Consider the following 19,235-nt stretch of genomic DNA (forward strand, 5'->3'; position numbering starts at 1 on the left):
TTTGATCGCCCCGCCCCCGAACGTCATCGGGGGGCGGCGATCGGTTACCATGGTAGCCTCGGGTCTTCTTTTGACACGAGGCTACATGGTTTATGCAGGTTCGTTACAATGAGCCAGTGGCTCATTGTAATGTATGACCTGCAAAAATGCCATATATTGCAATACTGTAGTATTGCAGTATATGGTAGGAGCGATCTGACCATCTAGGGTTAATGTACCCTAGATGGTCTAAAAAATAGTGAAAAAAAAAAGAAAAAAAAAAGTTTAAAAAATAAAAAAAATTAATAACACACAGACATATTAGGTATCGCCGCGTCCCAAAATGCCTGATCTATCAAAATATAAAAACGGTTACGGCCGGCGGTGACCTCCGAGGCGGGAAATGGCGCCCAAATGTCCGAAATGCGACTTTTACACCTTTTTACATAACATAAAAAATGAAATAAAAAATGATCAAAATGTCGCACAGACCTCAAAATGGTAGCAATGAAAACGTCGCCTCATTTCGCAAAAAATTACCCCTCACACATTTCCGTGCGCCAAAGTATTAAAAAGTTATTAGCTTCAGAAGATGGCAAAAAATTTTTTTTCTTTTTTGTACACATTCGTTTAATTTTTGAAAATGTATTAAAACACAATAAAACCTATATAAATTTGGTATCACCGCGATCGCACCGAACCAAAGAATAAAGTAGTCGTGTTATTTGGAGCGAAGAGTGAAAGTCGTAAAAACTGAGCCCACAAGAACGTGGCGCACGTGCGGTTTTTTTTCAATTTTTCCACATTTGGAATTTTTTTTCAGCTTCGCAGTACACGGCATGTTAAAATAAATAACATTACGGGAAAGTAAAATTTGTTACGCACAAAATAAGCCCTCACACAGGTCTGTACACGTAAAAATAAAAAAGTTATGGATTTTTGAAGTTGGAGAGCGAGAAATTAGCCGAAAAACCCTCCGTCCTTAAGGGGTTAAATCTCCCCCAATATCCATTTGTTTATTTACATGCACAGGCTAAAAAGAAAACTATGAAAAACTTTTGTCCAAGTTGCATTTTATGTGCAGTATACAAATGTTATGTTTTTGTTAGGGATCATATGGCAGACACTCAGATCCACTGTGACGTCTCTCTGTGTCTTTACTTGCATATTAATTCAACTCAGTAAATAGGATTCAAAACATATCTTGTACCTAACCTGGGGTCTACCTATATACACTGGAGGACACAATATACTAAATGTCAAGGTCATTATGTAGTCCTATGTGACTAAAACAGCTGTATCCTAAGATAATTTCATCAAGTATATACTTACTATGAAGCACAAAATACAATTGTAAATGCAATCATTGTAAAATACACTAATGAAGACTCCCACTCTTGCTATCTCAGACTGGCTTCACATGTCCCCTCATGTCTTCTATTCACATGACCTGTATCCCCATCTGCACATTCATTTCCTTCACTTGTCATTTCACAGCTCACTGCTGCAGCTGCATAACTCCAAGATGGCTGCCCCCCTTCTGCTAAAAGACTACATCTCCCACAATCCCCCTGGTCAGCACAGCTTCTTCATACAGAGGAACGTGCAGCCACACCCCCACAGCAGGGAACAAGGAGCTGACTGCACATGTAAGACCAGAGAGCACCGCTTCCACCACAGTGTCCTTTTCTCTCGCACAACCTCCCTTCTCCTCCAGTACCCCCGTAACCCCTTCATTTCCCGCAGCCTGTTCTCCTCTATAAAACAACCCTCGCTCTCTGAAAGAGCCTCACCTACTGTCCTGCAAACATTGGACTCGCTCCTCCCGCCCAAGAGTCTTGTGGTCACATGGCCATGACGTCATCGCAGGTCCTCCAGCCATTAGGAAATAGCGTCTCTCTTGCCGGAAGTAGTGTCTGGATTGCGGCACAGGTGTTTGTCCTGAGGTCAGTGTATATGTAAACATGTAGCACAGCGCTCTTTATGTGTATGTTTCATCTAGTTCATGTAGGCGCTGAATCTCCATTCTCGCATGCTTTAAAGGATATCCCAGCTAGAAGCATTTGTCACCTGACTTCTGGATATGGGGGAACAGGGGCTCTGACATCAGTTTCCAGCACCCTAAGCTGTGTATCAGTGTGAATGGAGTGGGGTATAGTGTGTGCCCTGTTATACTCCTCAATACTTGTGTGCCAGGATGCTGACAGCCAAGCACCTGCAGCAATGGTGGTGGTTGGTTCTGGATGTTGCACCTTCTTTTAACCCCCAAGTTGTCATAGAGTTTACTGAACACAGCATCCTAAGGCCTCATGCAAACAACTATGTTGGGTGCCTGTGGACTGCCCATACAAACTGTGGCCAGCTCAAAGCCCCAATTGATTTGTTAACTGTAAGGGGCTCTAGTCTCTCCCATCACTGCTATGTGTGAAGCTTCACCCCCCTGCCCCCCTCCCAGTCTCCCCGTTTTAAGCCAGGGTGAAATACATGTGTATTAAGCCTGCGTTTGCAAGCGCAGACAAAGCGCTACGCGTGGCACCAGCCTTTGGCTTCAAAAAACTGCATCTAAAAAAACTAAACTGTACCCTTGGGGCGCGTTCACACATTCCGCTAGCGTGGCGTTCTTAACGTGACGCTAGTGCACAAAGACGGGGCTCGGGCCGATTGCATATGCGTTTCCAGATAAATGCATGGGTTATCAATCACATGCGTTTCCCTGGATGCGTTTCACCAGATTGTCCTGGTGACTTGCAGAAGAAAAGTAAAGCTAATATTGTATGGTTAACAGTTACATGATAAAAAACTTCAGTAAGTTGGCCAGTTATAGGCAGCTGTTGGGAGACCAAATATTGTTGAGAAGGTATCTACAAGGCATCAATGAGGTAAGCTTATTGCTTTAAAGGGGTTCTCCGGTCACTATATGTACTTTTTTTTTTTTAACTAACCAGTTCTTTTGCATATATTATAGTTGCACACCCTTACCTCACCACACTGGGCTGTATACTTTCATTTCCTTCACTTGTCATTTCACAGCTCACTGCTGCAGCTGCATAACTCCAAGATGGCTGCCCCCCTTCTGCTAAAAGACTACATCTCCCACAATCCCCCTGGTCAGCACAGCTTCTTCATACAGAGGAACGTGCAGCCACACCCCCACAGCAGGGAACAAGGAGCTGACTGCACATGTCAGACCAGAGAGCAGAGACAGTATACAGGTCGTTTCTATGGAAACTGTAAGTGTAGCAGGAGCTGGCAGTGCACAGGAATGACTTTGATTTCATGAAAAGGGGGCAGAAGATTTAATAATAATCTTTATTTATATAGCGCCATCAAATTCCGTAGCGCTTTAATGACACTGAATTAGTAAAGTGATAACTGAGGGGAGATAAGGTATAGTGAGGTCAATCTTTGTCCCCGGAGAACCCCTTTAAAGGAAATTTACCATTAAATCAAGCATGATGAAACAGGGACACTTACTTCTTATATTTGTTATCCATGGTCTATTACCTCCTTAAATCACACAGCAAGGAGGTGAGGATGTGTCCTAGCCATATTTTCTAAAGTTAGCACACATCCTCATTTTCCTCTACAGGCTCATACACATGGCTGTGAATTTCACAGCTCCTGCTTGAGCCAATTGCCTGATACGTAAATTACAGTTTTTAATAAATCTCTTCCATTGGACAATGTTTGCAATTATTTGTACCTTTTCCTTCTTTGAGAGCTTTAGCCTTTCCAGGTTCTCAACATGCTGCCATTTGCATGTATATATATATATATATATATATATATATATATATATATATAGATCTTCCCGTTTCCCAACACCTTCAGTCCTTCCTAATGGCGTCACCCACTGTGCCTCTTTGTCTTAAATTCCATCTCTCTGTCAGGAACAGGGAGTTGGGTGGAGCAGGATGAGTCTTAACTTTCCTTCTGCCTTTCATTTGAATATTGAACTCTCTGCCGCAGGAGGTTGTTATGACGGATTCTATGTACATGTTCAAGAGAGGCCTGGATGTTTTTCCGGAGACAAGATGCTTTGATTTTATATGGTGTATAGAGAAGGCAGTATGGAGAATCCTTTCTATTTATGTCCTACAAATTTAACTCTGCATTATATAAATCCATTTATTCTTTGTACAGATCCACTACAGTATAACCTGCAAAGATGCCAAGTCCACGGGTAACAAGAGCAGCCAACTCAGGAAGTCCTAATGCCAATGGAAGGTTTGAGTTTATGTCACTTATGACTAACAAAACTGGTGCATCGGACCAAGCATCAGCAAGGCATCGGCCATCAGATAGTCCAGTTCACCGCAAGGACTCCTCATCTTCTCAGCAGCAGCTTCCAGAAGAAGACTGTATGAAATTAAATCCATCTTTTCTGGGAATTGCACTAAGGTCATTATTGGCTGTAGATTTATGGTTGTCTAAAAAAATGGGAGTCTGTGCAAGAGAAGGATCTTCATGGGGCAGCGCTCGTCCTATGATGAAGTTGGTGGAAATTTCTGGCCATGGCATACCTTGGATTGCTGGAACCATCTATTGTCTCTACAGAACCGACAGCTATGCTGGCCGCGAGGTTATACTCAACCTGCTCTTTGGTAACGTACATTACACTTCTGTTTTGTCAGGTTTCCATTGCCTTCGCTTAATAAAGTGGAAAGGTTTGCTTCATAAGTTTACTCATTATATTTGCACAAAAGTGGGTAATTTTTACTAAATCCCACAGAGAATAACAAGGCGTAAAGACTGGCATTACATTTAATAGATTTTTTATTCCTCCTAATCCATGATATCAAGTATCATGAGCAGACTATTTCAGACACTGAGCTAAGTGTACCAAACACACTGTAAAATCAAATATATTACATCACCATGAACCAAAGCATATTTGGTTAATAAGTCATAATTAGATCAGATGCTTTTTGTAACTTTTCAGTTATTTTGTATAGAGTATTTTAGATGTACTGATTTATTAGTCTTCATTTTATTACCGTATATAAAATTAGTACTCACCTTAGGCGTTCAGCCCCGGCAACACAGCGGCAGCACTTCCATGCTCTCTGCCCGCATTCACGCACATGCGGCGTCCTGTGTGCATGAGGGCAGAGACCATATACGTACCTCTGCTCGCACTGCCGTTTAGATGGAAGATGACGGGAGAAGAAGAGCCGCGGAGAGAAGAGGACGCTAGAGGTGAGTACTAAGTTCATTATTTTATCGTAACAGGGGGCACCGCTGGCCAATAGTTTTTTAAAGGGGACACTTTTGGACAATTATTTTTTTAAACTGAGTCTCTGCTGGACATCTTATTAAAGAGTAGTTGTTGAAGTTTTCACCCTAGGCTTATACTCCTATACACCCTGGGATTTTCTAAATCTATTATATGTAGTGCCAGTCTATGCCTTTTTCTTCTCACTTCTTGTATATTAGTGATGCCCTATCACTAGACTTGAGTACATAAAGTGTGGCTGCCTGTTTGTTGGTGCATTCCTTATTACAAATTTTATTAAATGCTTTCACCTCATGCTACATCTCTTGCAATGTGAAATCCACATATGTCTTTTACAAGAATCACATTTAAAATATTGTGACAAATCCACAGTAGATCTTGTTGGTTTCTGTGTGAATATATCCAAAAGGTCAATGCTTTTAAAATGTGGAAAAACCAAAACTATTTCCCTATAATTCAGAACTTATCATTTGTAGTCCATTACTTTTCTAATGTGCTATTTTTTGTTTCGGCAGCACTACTATTGGATATCATTCTGGTGGGAATTGTGAAAGGAATAGTGAAGCGTCGTAGGCCTACACAGAACCGTATGGACATGTTTGCTACATTCTCAGTGGACAAGTATTCCTTCCCGTCAGGTCACGCCACAAGAGCAGCAATGGTTTCCCGTTTTATGCTAAATCATCTGGTACTGGCTGTACCAGTTAGGATCCTGGTGATGCTTTGGGCTATTGTGGTTAGTTTGTCTAGAGTCATGTTGGGTAGGCACAATGTGACTGATGTGTTATTTGGCTATTTCATGGGGCATATGCAGTATAGTTTAGTGGAATATTTCTGGCTGTCACCAAATACTTTACCTGCCCTATTCAAAATATGAAGTAATGATAGAAAGTGGAGGGATAACCCTACCTGTTTTATCATTTGGATATGATTGCCCACCACATCTTGAAGCTTTTTATACATGGACCTCCAGCTTTAAGTCCAAGAGGTCAACTAATTGCAGAAATGAGGCAAAAAATTACACTAGTTGTTATAGGAACAAATTAGTAGGCAACACTGGCTGTAAACATCATTGCACTTCAATCCAACATTCCGTCTTCTGCTGCATTAAACATGGAAAACAAACAAGTGTTAAACGAAAACCACAACGCTTTGTTCTACCATTTCTTCAGATGGTAGATTTGGGAACATTTTAGCACAATCTTTGTGTTTGGAAATTTTTTAAATACACACACACACACCATCTGAACCTGTAGCTTTCATACTGTAATTTTGTTAAACAGCAGTTAGTTCAGATGTTTTTCTCCATGTAAAATGCTCTGTTTTTCTTCGGTTTTCTTACACTAAGATTTGGGGTCATTGAAACTTAATACTCTGTTGTTGAAATTCATTTTTCATGGACATTGGAGTATATATCTTCTCTTCAAGCATGCAAAAAAGTTTTCAAGTTTAGAATAAGTCTTCTGTCTGGATAAAGTTTATCTGCACATCAGTGGAGTCATGTCACAATGCCACTGCTTCCTTTACACCAGCATATCTTGAACTTTGCCAATCAGCCGGTCGGCCTTAAAGCATACATACTGAGATGGACAAACACTTTTTATTTGGAACATAAATTTATAGCTATATTTTTTACAAATATTAAAATCAAATACATAAGTGAAAAAAGCCTTATCATGGTGTCAAAGAAATTATTTTTTTAAATCCTTTTTTTCCCTCTCTAATCTCCAATTTTAGTATCTGTATCTTGAGTTTCTGTACATGGAAAGGCATTTGCAGCACAATAAGTTTACTGAGTGGATATCTAAGCTCACATTTGCGTTCATGGATCTGTCATAACAAGTCTGTGATGGGGTTATGCTGCCGTTTTACTAGTAGAATAGCAGGCATGTCTCTATACTATGTTACCCAGAGAGGCATTATAATAGAAGATAAATTGCAGTGCTTTATAAATAGGCTTTTAGTAATCTATGCAATCACAAACTTTCAGTCACAGAACGTTGTTCCATATATAAATATAGACACTTAGTCACAGATTATATTTTGCTTTTTCCTGTCCCACATTTCATGTGTGTTTCACTGCCCATCTTAGAGAACATAATATACTGACAGTATATGATAGGATCGTACAGACAACTTAAGGTTAAAGTACCCTAGGGAGTCAGAAAAATAGTAAAAATAAAAAAATTATAATAAAAAACCTAAAAACTCAAATCACCCCCTGATATAAATCTAAATAAACATTAAAAATCATTAACATATTAGGTATTGCCGCGTCCGAAAATGCCCGATCTCTAAAAAATATAACGTTTTTTCACTGCGTTTAACCCCATAATGGAAAATCACGCCCAAAGTCGAGAATGGCACTTTTTTGCCATTAAAAAAAAAAATTTAATTCTATAAAAAGTGATCAAAAGGTCGCACAGTCCTTAAAATGATAACATTGTAAAATTCATCAAATCCGCAAAAAAACGACACCTCCCAAAGCTCTGTATACTAAAGTATACAAAATTTATTGGCCCCAGAAGACAGCAAAATCCCCCAAAAAAATTTGTACAGGAGGTTTTAATTTTTTTAAATGTGTGAAAACATTATAAAACCTGCACAAATTTGGTATCCCTGTAATCGTACTGACCCAATGAATAAAGTAGACATGTCATTTGGGGAATACAGTGAAATCCGTAAAATCCAAGCCCACAAGAATACGGCACAAATGCTTTTTTTACTTATTTCACTGCATTTGGAATTTTTTTCCCGCTTACCAGTACACGGCGTGGAATATTAAATACCACCATTTTGAAGTGTAATTTATTACACAGAAAATAAGCCATCACTCAGCTCTGTACATGGGAAAATAAAAAAGTTATAGATTTTTGAAGCTGCCTTCTGATTGCTATATGCAATATTCTGTTATTCTGCAGCAACAATTGTAATGGAAATCTTGTGTCTTGTATTTTGTCTGAAAAAGAAAGTAAAGCAGCTATATGATAAAATGAAACAAGTGTAAATGTTTGACTTAACATATCCCATGTGACAAAGGTGCTGAGCAACTGCCTACTGTTGGGTCATCACTTAGAGCAGGGGTCGGGAACCTATGGCTCGCGAGATGTGGCTCTTTTGATGGCAGCATCTGGCTCGCGACCAGGGCCGCATCCAGAGATCGAATTTAAAAAATGTACTCATTTAAAAAAGCCCCCGAGTGTATAAATGCGCTCGGGGCTTCTCTCCTCCCTCAGTCCTGGTAGACACTGATGGCCGATGGATGGTCATGTGACCGGAGCCAGTAATTGTGTACATAGTTGTTGCTCCGGTCACATGACCACGAGGTCTGCCTCCTGCTGCTCACTGTGTGAGGAGAGAGGAGGGGCTGAAGCTCATGTCTGCCGGGATCCAGCTCAGAGAGCAGACACTGAGCTTCCTATGCAGCCTCTGTACAGACCCCTGCACTGATATCCTGGGGGATTTGGGGTCTATTCTGAAGATGTAAGTGTGTAGAAGTAACTGCCAGTGTGTGACATGCATTGTACTGTGTGTGCACTGTCAGTGTGTGACATGCATTGTACTGTGTGTGCACTGTCAGTGTGTGACATGTATTGTACTGTGTGTGCACTGTCAGTGTGTGACATGTATTGTACTGTGTGTGCACTGTCAGTGTGTGACATGTATTGTACTGTGTGTGCAGTGTGTGACATGTATAGTACCGTGTGTGCAGTGTGTGACATGTATAGTACCGTGTGTGCACTGTCAGTGTGTCACATGTATTGTACCGTGTGTGCACTGTCAGTGTGTCACATGTATTGTACCGTGTGCGCACTGTCAGTGTGTCGCAGGTATTGTACCGTGTGTGCACTGTCAGTGTGTCACATGTATTGTACCGTGTGTGCACTGTCAGTGTGTCGCATGTATTGTACCGTGTGCGCACTGTCAGTGTGTCGCAGGTATTGTACCGTGTGCGCACTGTCAGTGTGTCGCAGGTATTGTACCGTGTGCGCACTGTCAGTGTGTCGCAGGTATTGTACCGTGTGCGCACTGTCAGTGTGTCGCAGGTATTGTACCGTGTGTGGCAGGTATTGTACCGTGTGTGCACTGTCAGTGTGTGGCAGGTATTGTACCGTGTGTGCACTGTCAGTGTGTGGCAGGTATTGTACCGTGTGTGCACTGTCAGTGTGTGGCAGGTATTGTACCGTGTGTGCACTGTCAGTGTGTGGCAGGTATTGTACCGTGTGTGCACTGTCAGTGTGTGGCAGGTATTGTACCGTGTGTGCACTGTCAGTGTGTCGCAGGTATTGTACCGTGTGTGCAGTAAAATAAAAACTAGATAATTTACATTGGAGCTTGTGATGCAGCACACCTTGTCCAGGACTCTGGCTTCTTCTTTTTAATGGGCATGACTGGATCTGGCTTCTTCCCACCTGATGAGAGATGCCAGCTTTCAGGCGTGCGCAGAAGAAGGAAGAGTGCTGGACGAGATGTCATGCATCACAAGTGCAAATGTAAATTATCTATTTTTTTATTTTAAAGGGAATTACCATTGTTTTGCTCCAGTTGTGGCTTAGTACATGGGGGAGGAACACTCCTTGTTGTCCTAATGACTGCTGGAGCGATTGTTCTGTCAGTGACTCTTTAAACATATTGTACGGCTCTCGCAGAATTATATTTTAAAATATTTGGCGCTTATGGCTCTCTCAGCCAAAAAGGTTCCTGACCCCTGACTTAGAGGAAAGATATTTTTTAACCCCTTAAGGACAGCCTTTTTTTGCTTATTTTTTCACTCCCCACCTTAAAAAAAAATCTACAGAGCTGTGTGAGGGCTTATTTTCTGCAGAAATTTTTTTTCCCCGGGTAATCAATATTTGAAGATCTCTACTGTCATATCAGTGGAGCCAGTAACAGCCTGCAGAGATCCTATTGGACACTGTAACTAGGATAAATTTATGCTCCCTGCACTTGGCTCCGCCAACATAACTGTAGAGGTTTTAAAATATTGACAATGATAATTCTAAAGACTATAACTCTTATAGACTAAAAAGAAAGATAATACACAATACATGCAAAACCTAAAAAACCTTTAGCAGAGCCTGTCTGACAAAAAACGAATTCATGGAGTTACTTAAAAGCAGAGTCTGGAGGGTCTGATCAGTGTGACCTGTGCTGGCTCAGGCTCTCTTTTAGAGGGGAGCTTTTATTATTTATTTATTTTTTTGGCAACCCCTTTTGATTTCTTAAAGCTTTACAGTCACATTATCATTCTACAATAACAATTAAAATTAGAGAGGACCAGTCTAAATACTATTTGTGTTGTTTCTTGACACTTGATCTGTTTGTCATAATTAAGTGCTTTTTTCACGGTGTTCATAAAATTAAAATTTGGGGGAAGTTATTTTGCTGTACCAGAGAAGTTTACATTGTATTAGTATATTGGTGAGTCTGTGTAATAACTAAATTATTTTCATTATCTGTCCAGAAAAATTGTTAATCCATGGTATGTGTATTTCCATTATATATTAATACTTGAAAATGTAATCCTTCTGTGTGCCCAGAAAGGAATTGGACTTCTGCTGCTATTTCCTAACCTGTGACATATCCATAAAATAACTTATTATACCTACATTTTAGAGAATTATTTGAACATGCTTTTCTAGTTATCTTCCTTATTCCTATGTTTTCTTATTTTTATTTTTTTAGTAATTACTGTGATATTGAGTTGTCATTTTATTTTTAATAAAGGTATGATTGGTGGATCGTATGTTGCCTGTTTTATGCTTTTATTATTACAGCATAGGCATTGGGGGAGATCAGGACTTTTGCCCAGCTTTCTAGAATGGTATGCCAGCACAAGCTCCCCCCCATTCCCCATCAGATACATCGGGAGGCATGAGCCCGATGGATCCCAGGAATTCGACCTTCAATATATGCCGAATGGCATATGGATTATTAGCGCCCAGGTGCATCGCCTTACATTTATCCACATTGAACCTCCTTTGCCAAGTGGATGACCAAACACTCAGTTTGTTCAAGTCATCCTGCAGCCTATGAACATCCGACATCCTTACATCATTGCACAATTTTGCTTGGGTGTTCAGATTCGGAGTCCTTTTCTTGGACCCCTTTCTATCCCCTCTAATTACAGTACCCCGGTTACCTACCTGGTCCCCCTGGCTTACCTAAAGGGGTATTCCCATCTTGGCGCTTACATTTAATTACATTCATTTGCCTTATGTAAACATTTCTTCAATTGGATGTTAATTAAAAAAATGTTCCTGTGTGAAGATAATTTCTCATAAATGTAGTCATGTTGTCCCTTAGAAACGAGATAGCTTCCTCAGATACGACCACGTCACACTCTGGCAGGGGTGGCCAGACTTGCGCTATAGAGTCCTGCCGGACCACCAGGATTCGGCAATCGTTACCACAGGACGACTGTGGGACATGTAGTAATTACCGGACATTTTATATACAATAACTTTTTGTTTCTTTGTGCACTCAATCCATCAGAGGTGGTCGTATGCGAGGAAGCTATCTCGTTTCTAAGGGACTACATGACTACATTTATGAGAAATTATCTTCACACAGGAACATTTTTTTTTTAATAACATCCAATTGAAGAAATGTTTTCATATGGCACATTAATGAAACTGAATGTGGGTGCCCAGATGAGAATACCCCTTGAATCATCATTCACTTCTATCCCACTTATTGCTTGCTCCGTGATTGTCTCGTCTCTTCTCAAGATTGTCTATTGCTTGCACACATGCAATATCTTCCTCCAGATCTTACTGAAGCTTCCAGGAGAAAAATATGGGCACATCTGTCGCAGCGGTTTTCACCCTGGGACTCCTGCTCCAGCAGTGTATACATACTGCAGAGTGTGCACTGGAGCATACAACCAATCTTACTAGCCATATCCTAGTTACAAAACTGTGAGGATTGCATAAATCCAAGACATAGAATGAAGATTACTTACAGTTCTGCGGAATCCTCTTTTTTGACCTCCGCTTGTTTAAACTGCACTTATGTTCACAAGCCACTCAGAAACACAAGCCAAAATGAGCAAGCTCAAAACTGAGTTGCTATCCCTTAATTTATCACCTGTGCAAACTAATGCCTCCTCCCCATTAACAGACTAAGCAAAAAAGGGGAAAAAAAACTACAGGCGGTCCCCTACTTAAGAACACTCGACTTACATACGACCCCTAGTTACAAACGGACCTCTGGATATTGGAAATTTATTGTACTTTAGTCCTAGGCTACAATGATCAGCTGTAACAGTTATCAAATGTGTCTTTAATGAAGCTTTAGTGTTAATATTGATTTTTATGACAACCCAACATTTTTAAAATCCAATTGTCACAGAGACCAAAAAAGTTCTGGCTGGGATCACAATGATAAAATATACAGTTCCAACTTACATACAAATTCAACTTAAGAACAAACCTACAGACCCTATCTTGTATGTAACCCAGGGACTGCCTGCATTTGAATTGTGTCACTCAGAAAAGTGCACAATCACCCAAACCACAGATTCGCTCTTGGCACAAACAATATCCACTTGTTTAACCCCTTAACCCCGTGAGCCCTCTTCATACACTCCCTATACCTCTGCGCCGTAGAGCTACAGCGCAGAGGTATAGGGAGTGTATGAAGAGGGCCCTCTTCATACAAAGGTGGGGGTTTTTGCATATTGCTATTAACCCCTCCGTTGCCAGCGGCATTTAAAAGACGGCGGCATACGGGCGGCGCCATCTTTGTTACGATCGCCGCGCCCCCGAACGTCATTGGGGGGCGTCGTTCGGTTGCCATGGTAGCCTCGGGTCTTCATTTGACAATGAGCCAGTGGCTCATTGTAATGAATGTGCTGCAAAAATGCCATATATTGCAATACAGAAGTATTGCAGTATATGGTAGCAGCGATCTGACCATCTAGGGTTAATGTACCCTAGATGGTCTAAAAAATAGCGAAAAAAAAAAAAGTTAAAAAAAAAAATTAATAAAATATAAAAAATTCAAATCACCCCCCTTTCCCTAGAACTGATATAAAACATAATAAACAGTAAAAATCACATTAGGTATCGCCGCGTCCCAAAATGCCCGATCTATCAAAATATAAAAACGGTTACGGCCGGCAGTGAACTCCGAGACGGGAAATGGCGCCCAAATGTCCGAAATGCGACTTTTACGCCTTTTTACATCACATAAAAAATGGAATAAAAAATGATCAAAATGTCGCACAGACCTCAAAATGTTAGCAATGAAAATGTCGGCTCATTTTGCAGAAAATGACACCTCACACAGCTCCGTGCGCCAAAGTATGAAAAAGTTATTAGCTTCAGAAGATGGCAAAATTTTTTTTTCTTTTTTGTACACATTCGTTTAATTTTTGAAAATGTATTAAAACACAATAAAACCTATATAAATTTGGTATCACCGCGATCGCACCGAACCAAAGAATAAAGCTGAGGTGTTATTTTGAGTGCACAGTCAAAGTCGTAAAAACTGAGCCCACAAGAACGTGACGTGAATTTTTTCAATTTTTCCACATTTGGAATTTTTTTTCAGCTTCGCAGTACACGGCATGTTAAAATAAATAACATTACGGGAAAGTAAAATTTGTTACGCACAAAATAAGCCCTCACACAGGTCAGTACACGTAAAAATGAAAATGTTATGGATTTTTGAAGGTGGAGAGCGAGAAATGAGTGAAAAAACCCTGCGTCCTTAAGGGGTTAAACTCCACTTATGTTCACAAGCCGCTTAGAAGCACAAGCCAAAATGAGCAAAATGTAAAAACAAAGAGCATAGGAAAGTGGAGGAACTGTGTTTATTTGGCAATTCTACCACATATGGAAGCTGCCCTGTACAATGAACAAAGTATAAAATGGTGTCACTAGAAAGTACAATTTGTCCCCCAGATAACAAGCCCTCCTATGACTCTCTAAATGATATGGCTTCTGCAAAGAGGGAAGTAAAAAGCAGAAATGCAGAAGCAGGAGGAGTTGTTTATGGGGGGTTACAGAAGGTTACACACGGGAGCTACCGTGTGGATGCCTATGATGTGATAGAGAAATCCTGAATTCTCTTGTACATAGAGAGGTAAGACTGAATGCATTCTGTTTCTAGGGAGCAAGTGGTGGTATTCATCATAAACTGCCATTTATGAGCACCACGGGACTGGCCTTCAACCATGCCCACTTAATCGTACTCGTCCACAGTTTTCCTTAGCAGATTGCATCACTTTTTGCATACACACCACAATATCTACTGCACTGCCATTTTCTATTCCCTGGCAACAAAATTGGTTATATAATACATTCCCTTTAATGTAAACAGTCCTTGTTTAAATATTCCTTGATTGTAAGTGCAAATTAAAAAAAACCTGGCTTCTATGACTGGATATTTCAAGCTAGGAGGGGCTATGGATTAACTCACAGCTGACTCCGGACTTACCTGTTATTCAAGTACTGCGCTTTCCTCCTTACTAATGGCTTGTTATAAAACCCAACAGGCCATGAAGCTTTAACAAAAACCCAGGCCACTTCATCACATATGTTATGGTCACTATATTGCAATGCAGCTGAGGCATTGAGCTGCTATAATGAGCGTCATCTCCAATAACATAAGCTGTAGGTGGAGATGTGCTGTATAACACTGCCTGCATCTCTGATGAAGGTTGGAGACTTTTCGTGTACATCCAATGTCAGTTATTGTGAACGGGTTAAACTATTGTGAAATATTAAATATATAAATATGCTATCAATGTGAAAAAATTTTGTAAAGTGCCTTTCCTTCTATAATTATATCTCTGCTTTTTCTCATGTAATAGTTTCCAACAGGTCGATCTGTTCTCTGAGTCAGCGTATTTATAAAAGCTAGCTAAAGCCCTAGAGCTAGAGACTGCTGAACAACATCATGATAACAGCAGCTGTAGGTCTCCTAAAACCCTTGTGTTACCCTAACACCATCCCATTTTTATCTTGAGTACAAATTTTATTGTAAAATTTTAAATTCAATATGATTTTCAGTGTAGACATAGGGAAGCCTAAATTATTCTATGACCGTCAGTCACCGAAATGTAGATACAGTAGCATCATACCTACCTAATCTGGTAAAGCCATGGGTTTGCAGACCCCATTTGGCACACCATACCCATACTTGTTAGATATTATGTTTGAGATATCTCTATAAAGCTTTTTTGGTATACAGCATTATTTGTGGAAAATTCCACTTTAATGTGTTTTTTTTTTTTTAAACTATTTTAGGGTTATGTTATCAAACTCTAAATAAAGTGCATTTTAGTTTGTGTAATTTTTGTTTCCTGGATCAGTGACTTTTGTGTTTCTTCTGTTTTTCCCAGGCCACTCCATAGAACATTAACCCCTTAAGAACGCAGCCTTTTTTCTCTAATTTTCTGCTCACCACCTTCAAAAATCTATAACTTTCACTTTTTATTGTCTTACTGTCAGATTTTCACTCCATTGTGATGACTGTTTTTGCTGCTTGTAGGAGGTGAAGGGCATAAGATTTCTTACATTTTGGGGCCAGCATGTCAAACAGAAACAGGAGGGCTGCTTCAGTGGAGTTGGAAATCATCACTCCTGTTATATTATGAATAGAGTTAAGTACCGTAGACCAGAATGTATGTAAATAAGGGCATGCCCATCATATGTATACAATGGTTCCCACCATAGCTCTGCATTGCCAACAGACATCATAGACTGTGTGGTACCATCTATGTACAAGAGAGGGAACTCTGTACCTCCAGGAGAGGATTTTGTAACTTGTCTCCTGATTCCTGATGGCAATAACGGACCTCTGGGAGAGAGAGTAACACTGTGACTGATTCCCAGGTTCCCAGATTTACAGTATGGTGGGGTGCCACTGAGTGAGGGGCGGTTAACATTTTATAAACCAAAGAAAGGCTGTGAGGAGTGGGAGTGCAAGCCAAATGCATTTGTTCAAAATCTGTCAAATATGGGATAGGTGCGAGTAAGGTTTCAGCGAGTTGTGAAAGTGTTTAAGCTGGTTATAGTGAAGGAGGTGAGCAGTAGATCGTTTGATATTAAGAGAAGTAAGGGTTGGACCGTATTGCCAGTGAGAACTTGTGAGAGCCTGAGGGGACTATCCCAGTCGCCATACAGAAACAAGTCTCGAGACATTCCCTGGTGGGAATGGGGGCTAAAAGACCCAAGGGATCTATTGGAGAATAGTGCTTACTTGCTTCTCTTAACGTTCAGAGCATGAGTTCCGTAGTGAACGAGAGGGCGATTGAGACACGGGTAGACGGGGACGAGAGTGTGGAGAGAGCCCTGGCACAAATGGCCTGGGCCAGAGAATCATACAATTTAGGAGTCCTATTCTGAAAGAAGTCTAACACACGTGAGTGGGCCGTCGCTGAGTAATATAGGCAACAGTCAGGTAACCCAACTCCTCTCATGGACTTAGTGCAAGTTAAAACTTCACACTTAATCCTGAGACGGCCAGGGGCCCAGTTACAAGGGTCATAGCACTTTGTAACCTGTTGCCAGAAAGAGGAAGTAATGAGGATTGGGATAGTCTGCAGGAGATACAGAAAGGGAGGCAGGCCTTGCGACGCCAGGTTGTTAGGTCAGACATGAATCTGGCTAGAAGGGGGGTGAAATTATCTGGAAACTGTTATTGCAGATCTTTGGAAATTTTAACCCCCAAGATACTTATTGCCTCCCAGAGGCCAGGCAAAGGGGAAGTTGGACATGAGAGGGCAGTCTGAGACATTAACCTCGGAGTTAATCATTGACTAAAGTGATGCAGTTTAGACATCAATATTGGTAGTGAGGATTCACGGTCAGTAATATAGACCAAGAGATTATCAGCAAGGGCTGAGCACTCCACCCCATGCTACCTGCACCCCTTTAATATCAGGATATCAGAAGATGTTCCATGACTAAAACGTATAAGAGCGGGGAGAGGTGGCACCCCTAGTTTGGGGATGACTGCAATGTTGGCTGTGGTGCCTTATAGGGGAAAGGGACACTTTAGCGAGACAATGTTAAAGGCCTCTAGTAACTAAGGGCTTAGCTCCTGCAGGAACTGCTCATGGGTAGTGCGCAATGCATCATGGGACTTGAAGTCCTGAGGTTGCCCCATCTTGGGAGGAAAAGGACAGGATTTTATAACGATACTATTTTGCAAGCGAAAAGACTGTGTGTGCGTAAACCCACAGACTAGATATTAAACAATGACCCCAGGGTCCGGTGAACCCCTTTAGTGAGCACAGCTCGTTTGGAGCCTTTAAGGGTCTTCCAATGGACCAAAAATGGAAGTAATACGTGTTAACGGAAGTGTTAACAGACATTTAATTAGGCAAATTTCAGCTGTTGCACTGCATTTTTAAATGCATGTGTTAAACGGGTTGTGTGACTGCACCCTCAGAAGTAACGAATAAATTAAAAAGAAATGTAAAAATTTCTGAATTTTCAAAAAACAGGTTACTGTGCAAAATGTTAAACTTTAACCGTTTCACGACCGCGGGTCCCGGGCTGAGCCCTCTCCATAGCCCGTAAGTCTTTGCTGCATATTGACACAAATATATTGCAATCATGGCCGTTGCTAGCACCAATCGCGGGTGTTATCCCAGCGATCGCTGCCAGCAAAGCTTGCCTAGGATTGTCGCTCCCTGTGACATCATCGGGGAGCGGCGATCCATCGCCATGACAGCCTCGAATCTTCCGAAGACTCGAGGCTGTCTTGTTTTAACCCCTTCATTACAATGTTCTATCAGCACATTGTAATGAATGAGGAGGAAAATCCCTATATACTGCCATACTGCAAAACATTACACCACCCACAGCTCCGTACAACAAAGTATAAAAAAGTTATTAGCGCAAGAAGATGGCAAAATCAAAGAAATTTTTTTGGTACAGGAGGTTTTAATTTTTGTAAATGTATGAAAACATTATAAAACCTTTATAAATGTGTTATCACAGTGATCGCACCGACCCAAAGAACAAAGTAGACATGTCATTTGTGACGCACATGTAAAAGTTGTAGAATCCAAGCCCACAAGAAAACGGCGCAAATGCGTTTTTTCACCATTTTCACTGCATTTGGAATTATTTTCCTGCTTCCCAGTACATGGCGTAGAATATTCAATACCATCATTATGAAGTGCAATTTGTTACACAGAAAACAAGCCATCACACAGCTCTTTGCGTGTAAAAATAGAAAAATTATAGATTTTTGAAAGTGGGGAGTGAAAATGGAAATGAAAAAACAGGAAAGGGCCTGTCCTTAACCGGTTAAAGCATGTGAAATAATTCCAATTTACATGTTAAAATGGGGTCCATGAAAAAAATCCTTCCTTTGCACTTGCGCTGGACCAGGTGCAAGGTCACAAAAGTCACGAGAGTCACAAAAGTCACAAAAATAAGACAAAAAAGTGATAAGTGAAAAGTTGCACAGAACATCTGGAAAACAAAGATACATAAGGCACTCTGCACTAGGTGCAGACCAAGACGTACATGAAAAACGAGTAAAAAGTCGCAAAAACCACGAAAGTCGGAAAAATTAGACAATTTGACTAGCAGAAATAATGATACATGTCCCCCAATAATCTCTACCCATGGGGTGTTGCATTCGCCACATGTCACATAGTTTTAGGTGCGTAAGGGAACTTTAAAATGTTCTGTGAACAGAATATAAAATACAGGCCGTCCCTGGGTGACGTACAGGTTTGTTCTTAAGTTGAATTTGTATGTAAGTCGGAACTGTATATTTTATCAATGTAAGCCCAGGCAGATTCTTTTTGGACTCTGTGACAATTGAATTTTAAAAATGTTGGGTTCTCATAAGAACCCGGATTAATAATAAAGCTTAATTGAAGACACCTGTGATAACTGTTATAGCTGTTTATTGTAGCCTAAGGATAAAGTAAAGTAATCTAATAATTTACAGAGGACCGTTTGTAACTAGGGTTAGGGTAGATTTGCCTGAGGAATTATCAAGTGTGGGTTCTAAAGTAAATTAAAGGGGTTGTCCGAGTTTTGAA

General features: G+C 40.7%; 1 protein-coding gene across 1 annotated transcript; it reads left to right on the top strand.

The window, feature by feature from the left end:
* The first annotated feature begins 1,587 nt into the window (after nucleotides 1-1,587).
* On the top strand, nucleotides 1,588-10,961 carry PLPP6 (phospholipid phosphatase 6). The gene is made up of 3 exons (XM_072128664.1): nucleotides 1,588-1,925; nucleotides 4,123-4,583; nucleotides 5,731-10,961. The coding sequence occupies exons 2-3, from the start codon at nucleotides 4,148-4,150 to the stop codon at nucleotides 6,090-6,092; spliced, it is 798 nt and encodes a 265-aa protein (XP_071984765.1). The 5' UTR covers nucleotides 1,588-1,925; nucleotides 4,123-4,147; the 3' UTR covers nucleotides 6,093-10,961.
* Nucleotides 10,962-19,235: the final 8,274 nt, after the last annotated feature.

The sequence above is a fragment of the Engystomops pustulosus genome, chromosome 10 (genome assembly GCF_040894005.1).
Source record: "Engystomops pustulosus chromosome 10, aEngPut4.maternal, whole genome shotgun sequence".
Taxonomy (NCBI): Eukaryota; Metazoa; Chordata; class Amphibia; order Anura; family Leptodactylidae; genus Engystomops; species Engystomops pustulosus.

Excerpts from the sequence above, each read along its gene's own strand:
- PLPP6 (XM_072128664.1), top strand. The coding sequence starts at position 4,148 with ATGCCAAGTCCACGGGTAACAAGAGCAGCCAACTCAGGAAGTCCTAAT. Across the intron at positions 4,584-5,730 it reads TATACTCAACCTGCTCTTTG|CACTACTATTGGATATCATT; the intron begins GTAACGTACATT and ends TTGTTTCGGCAG.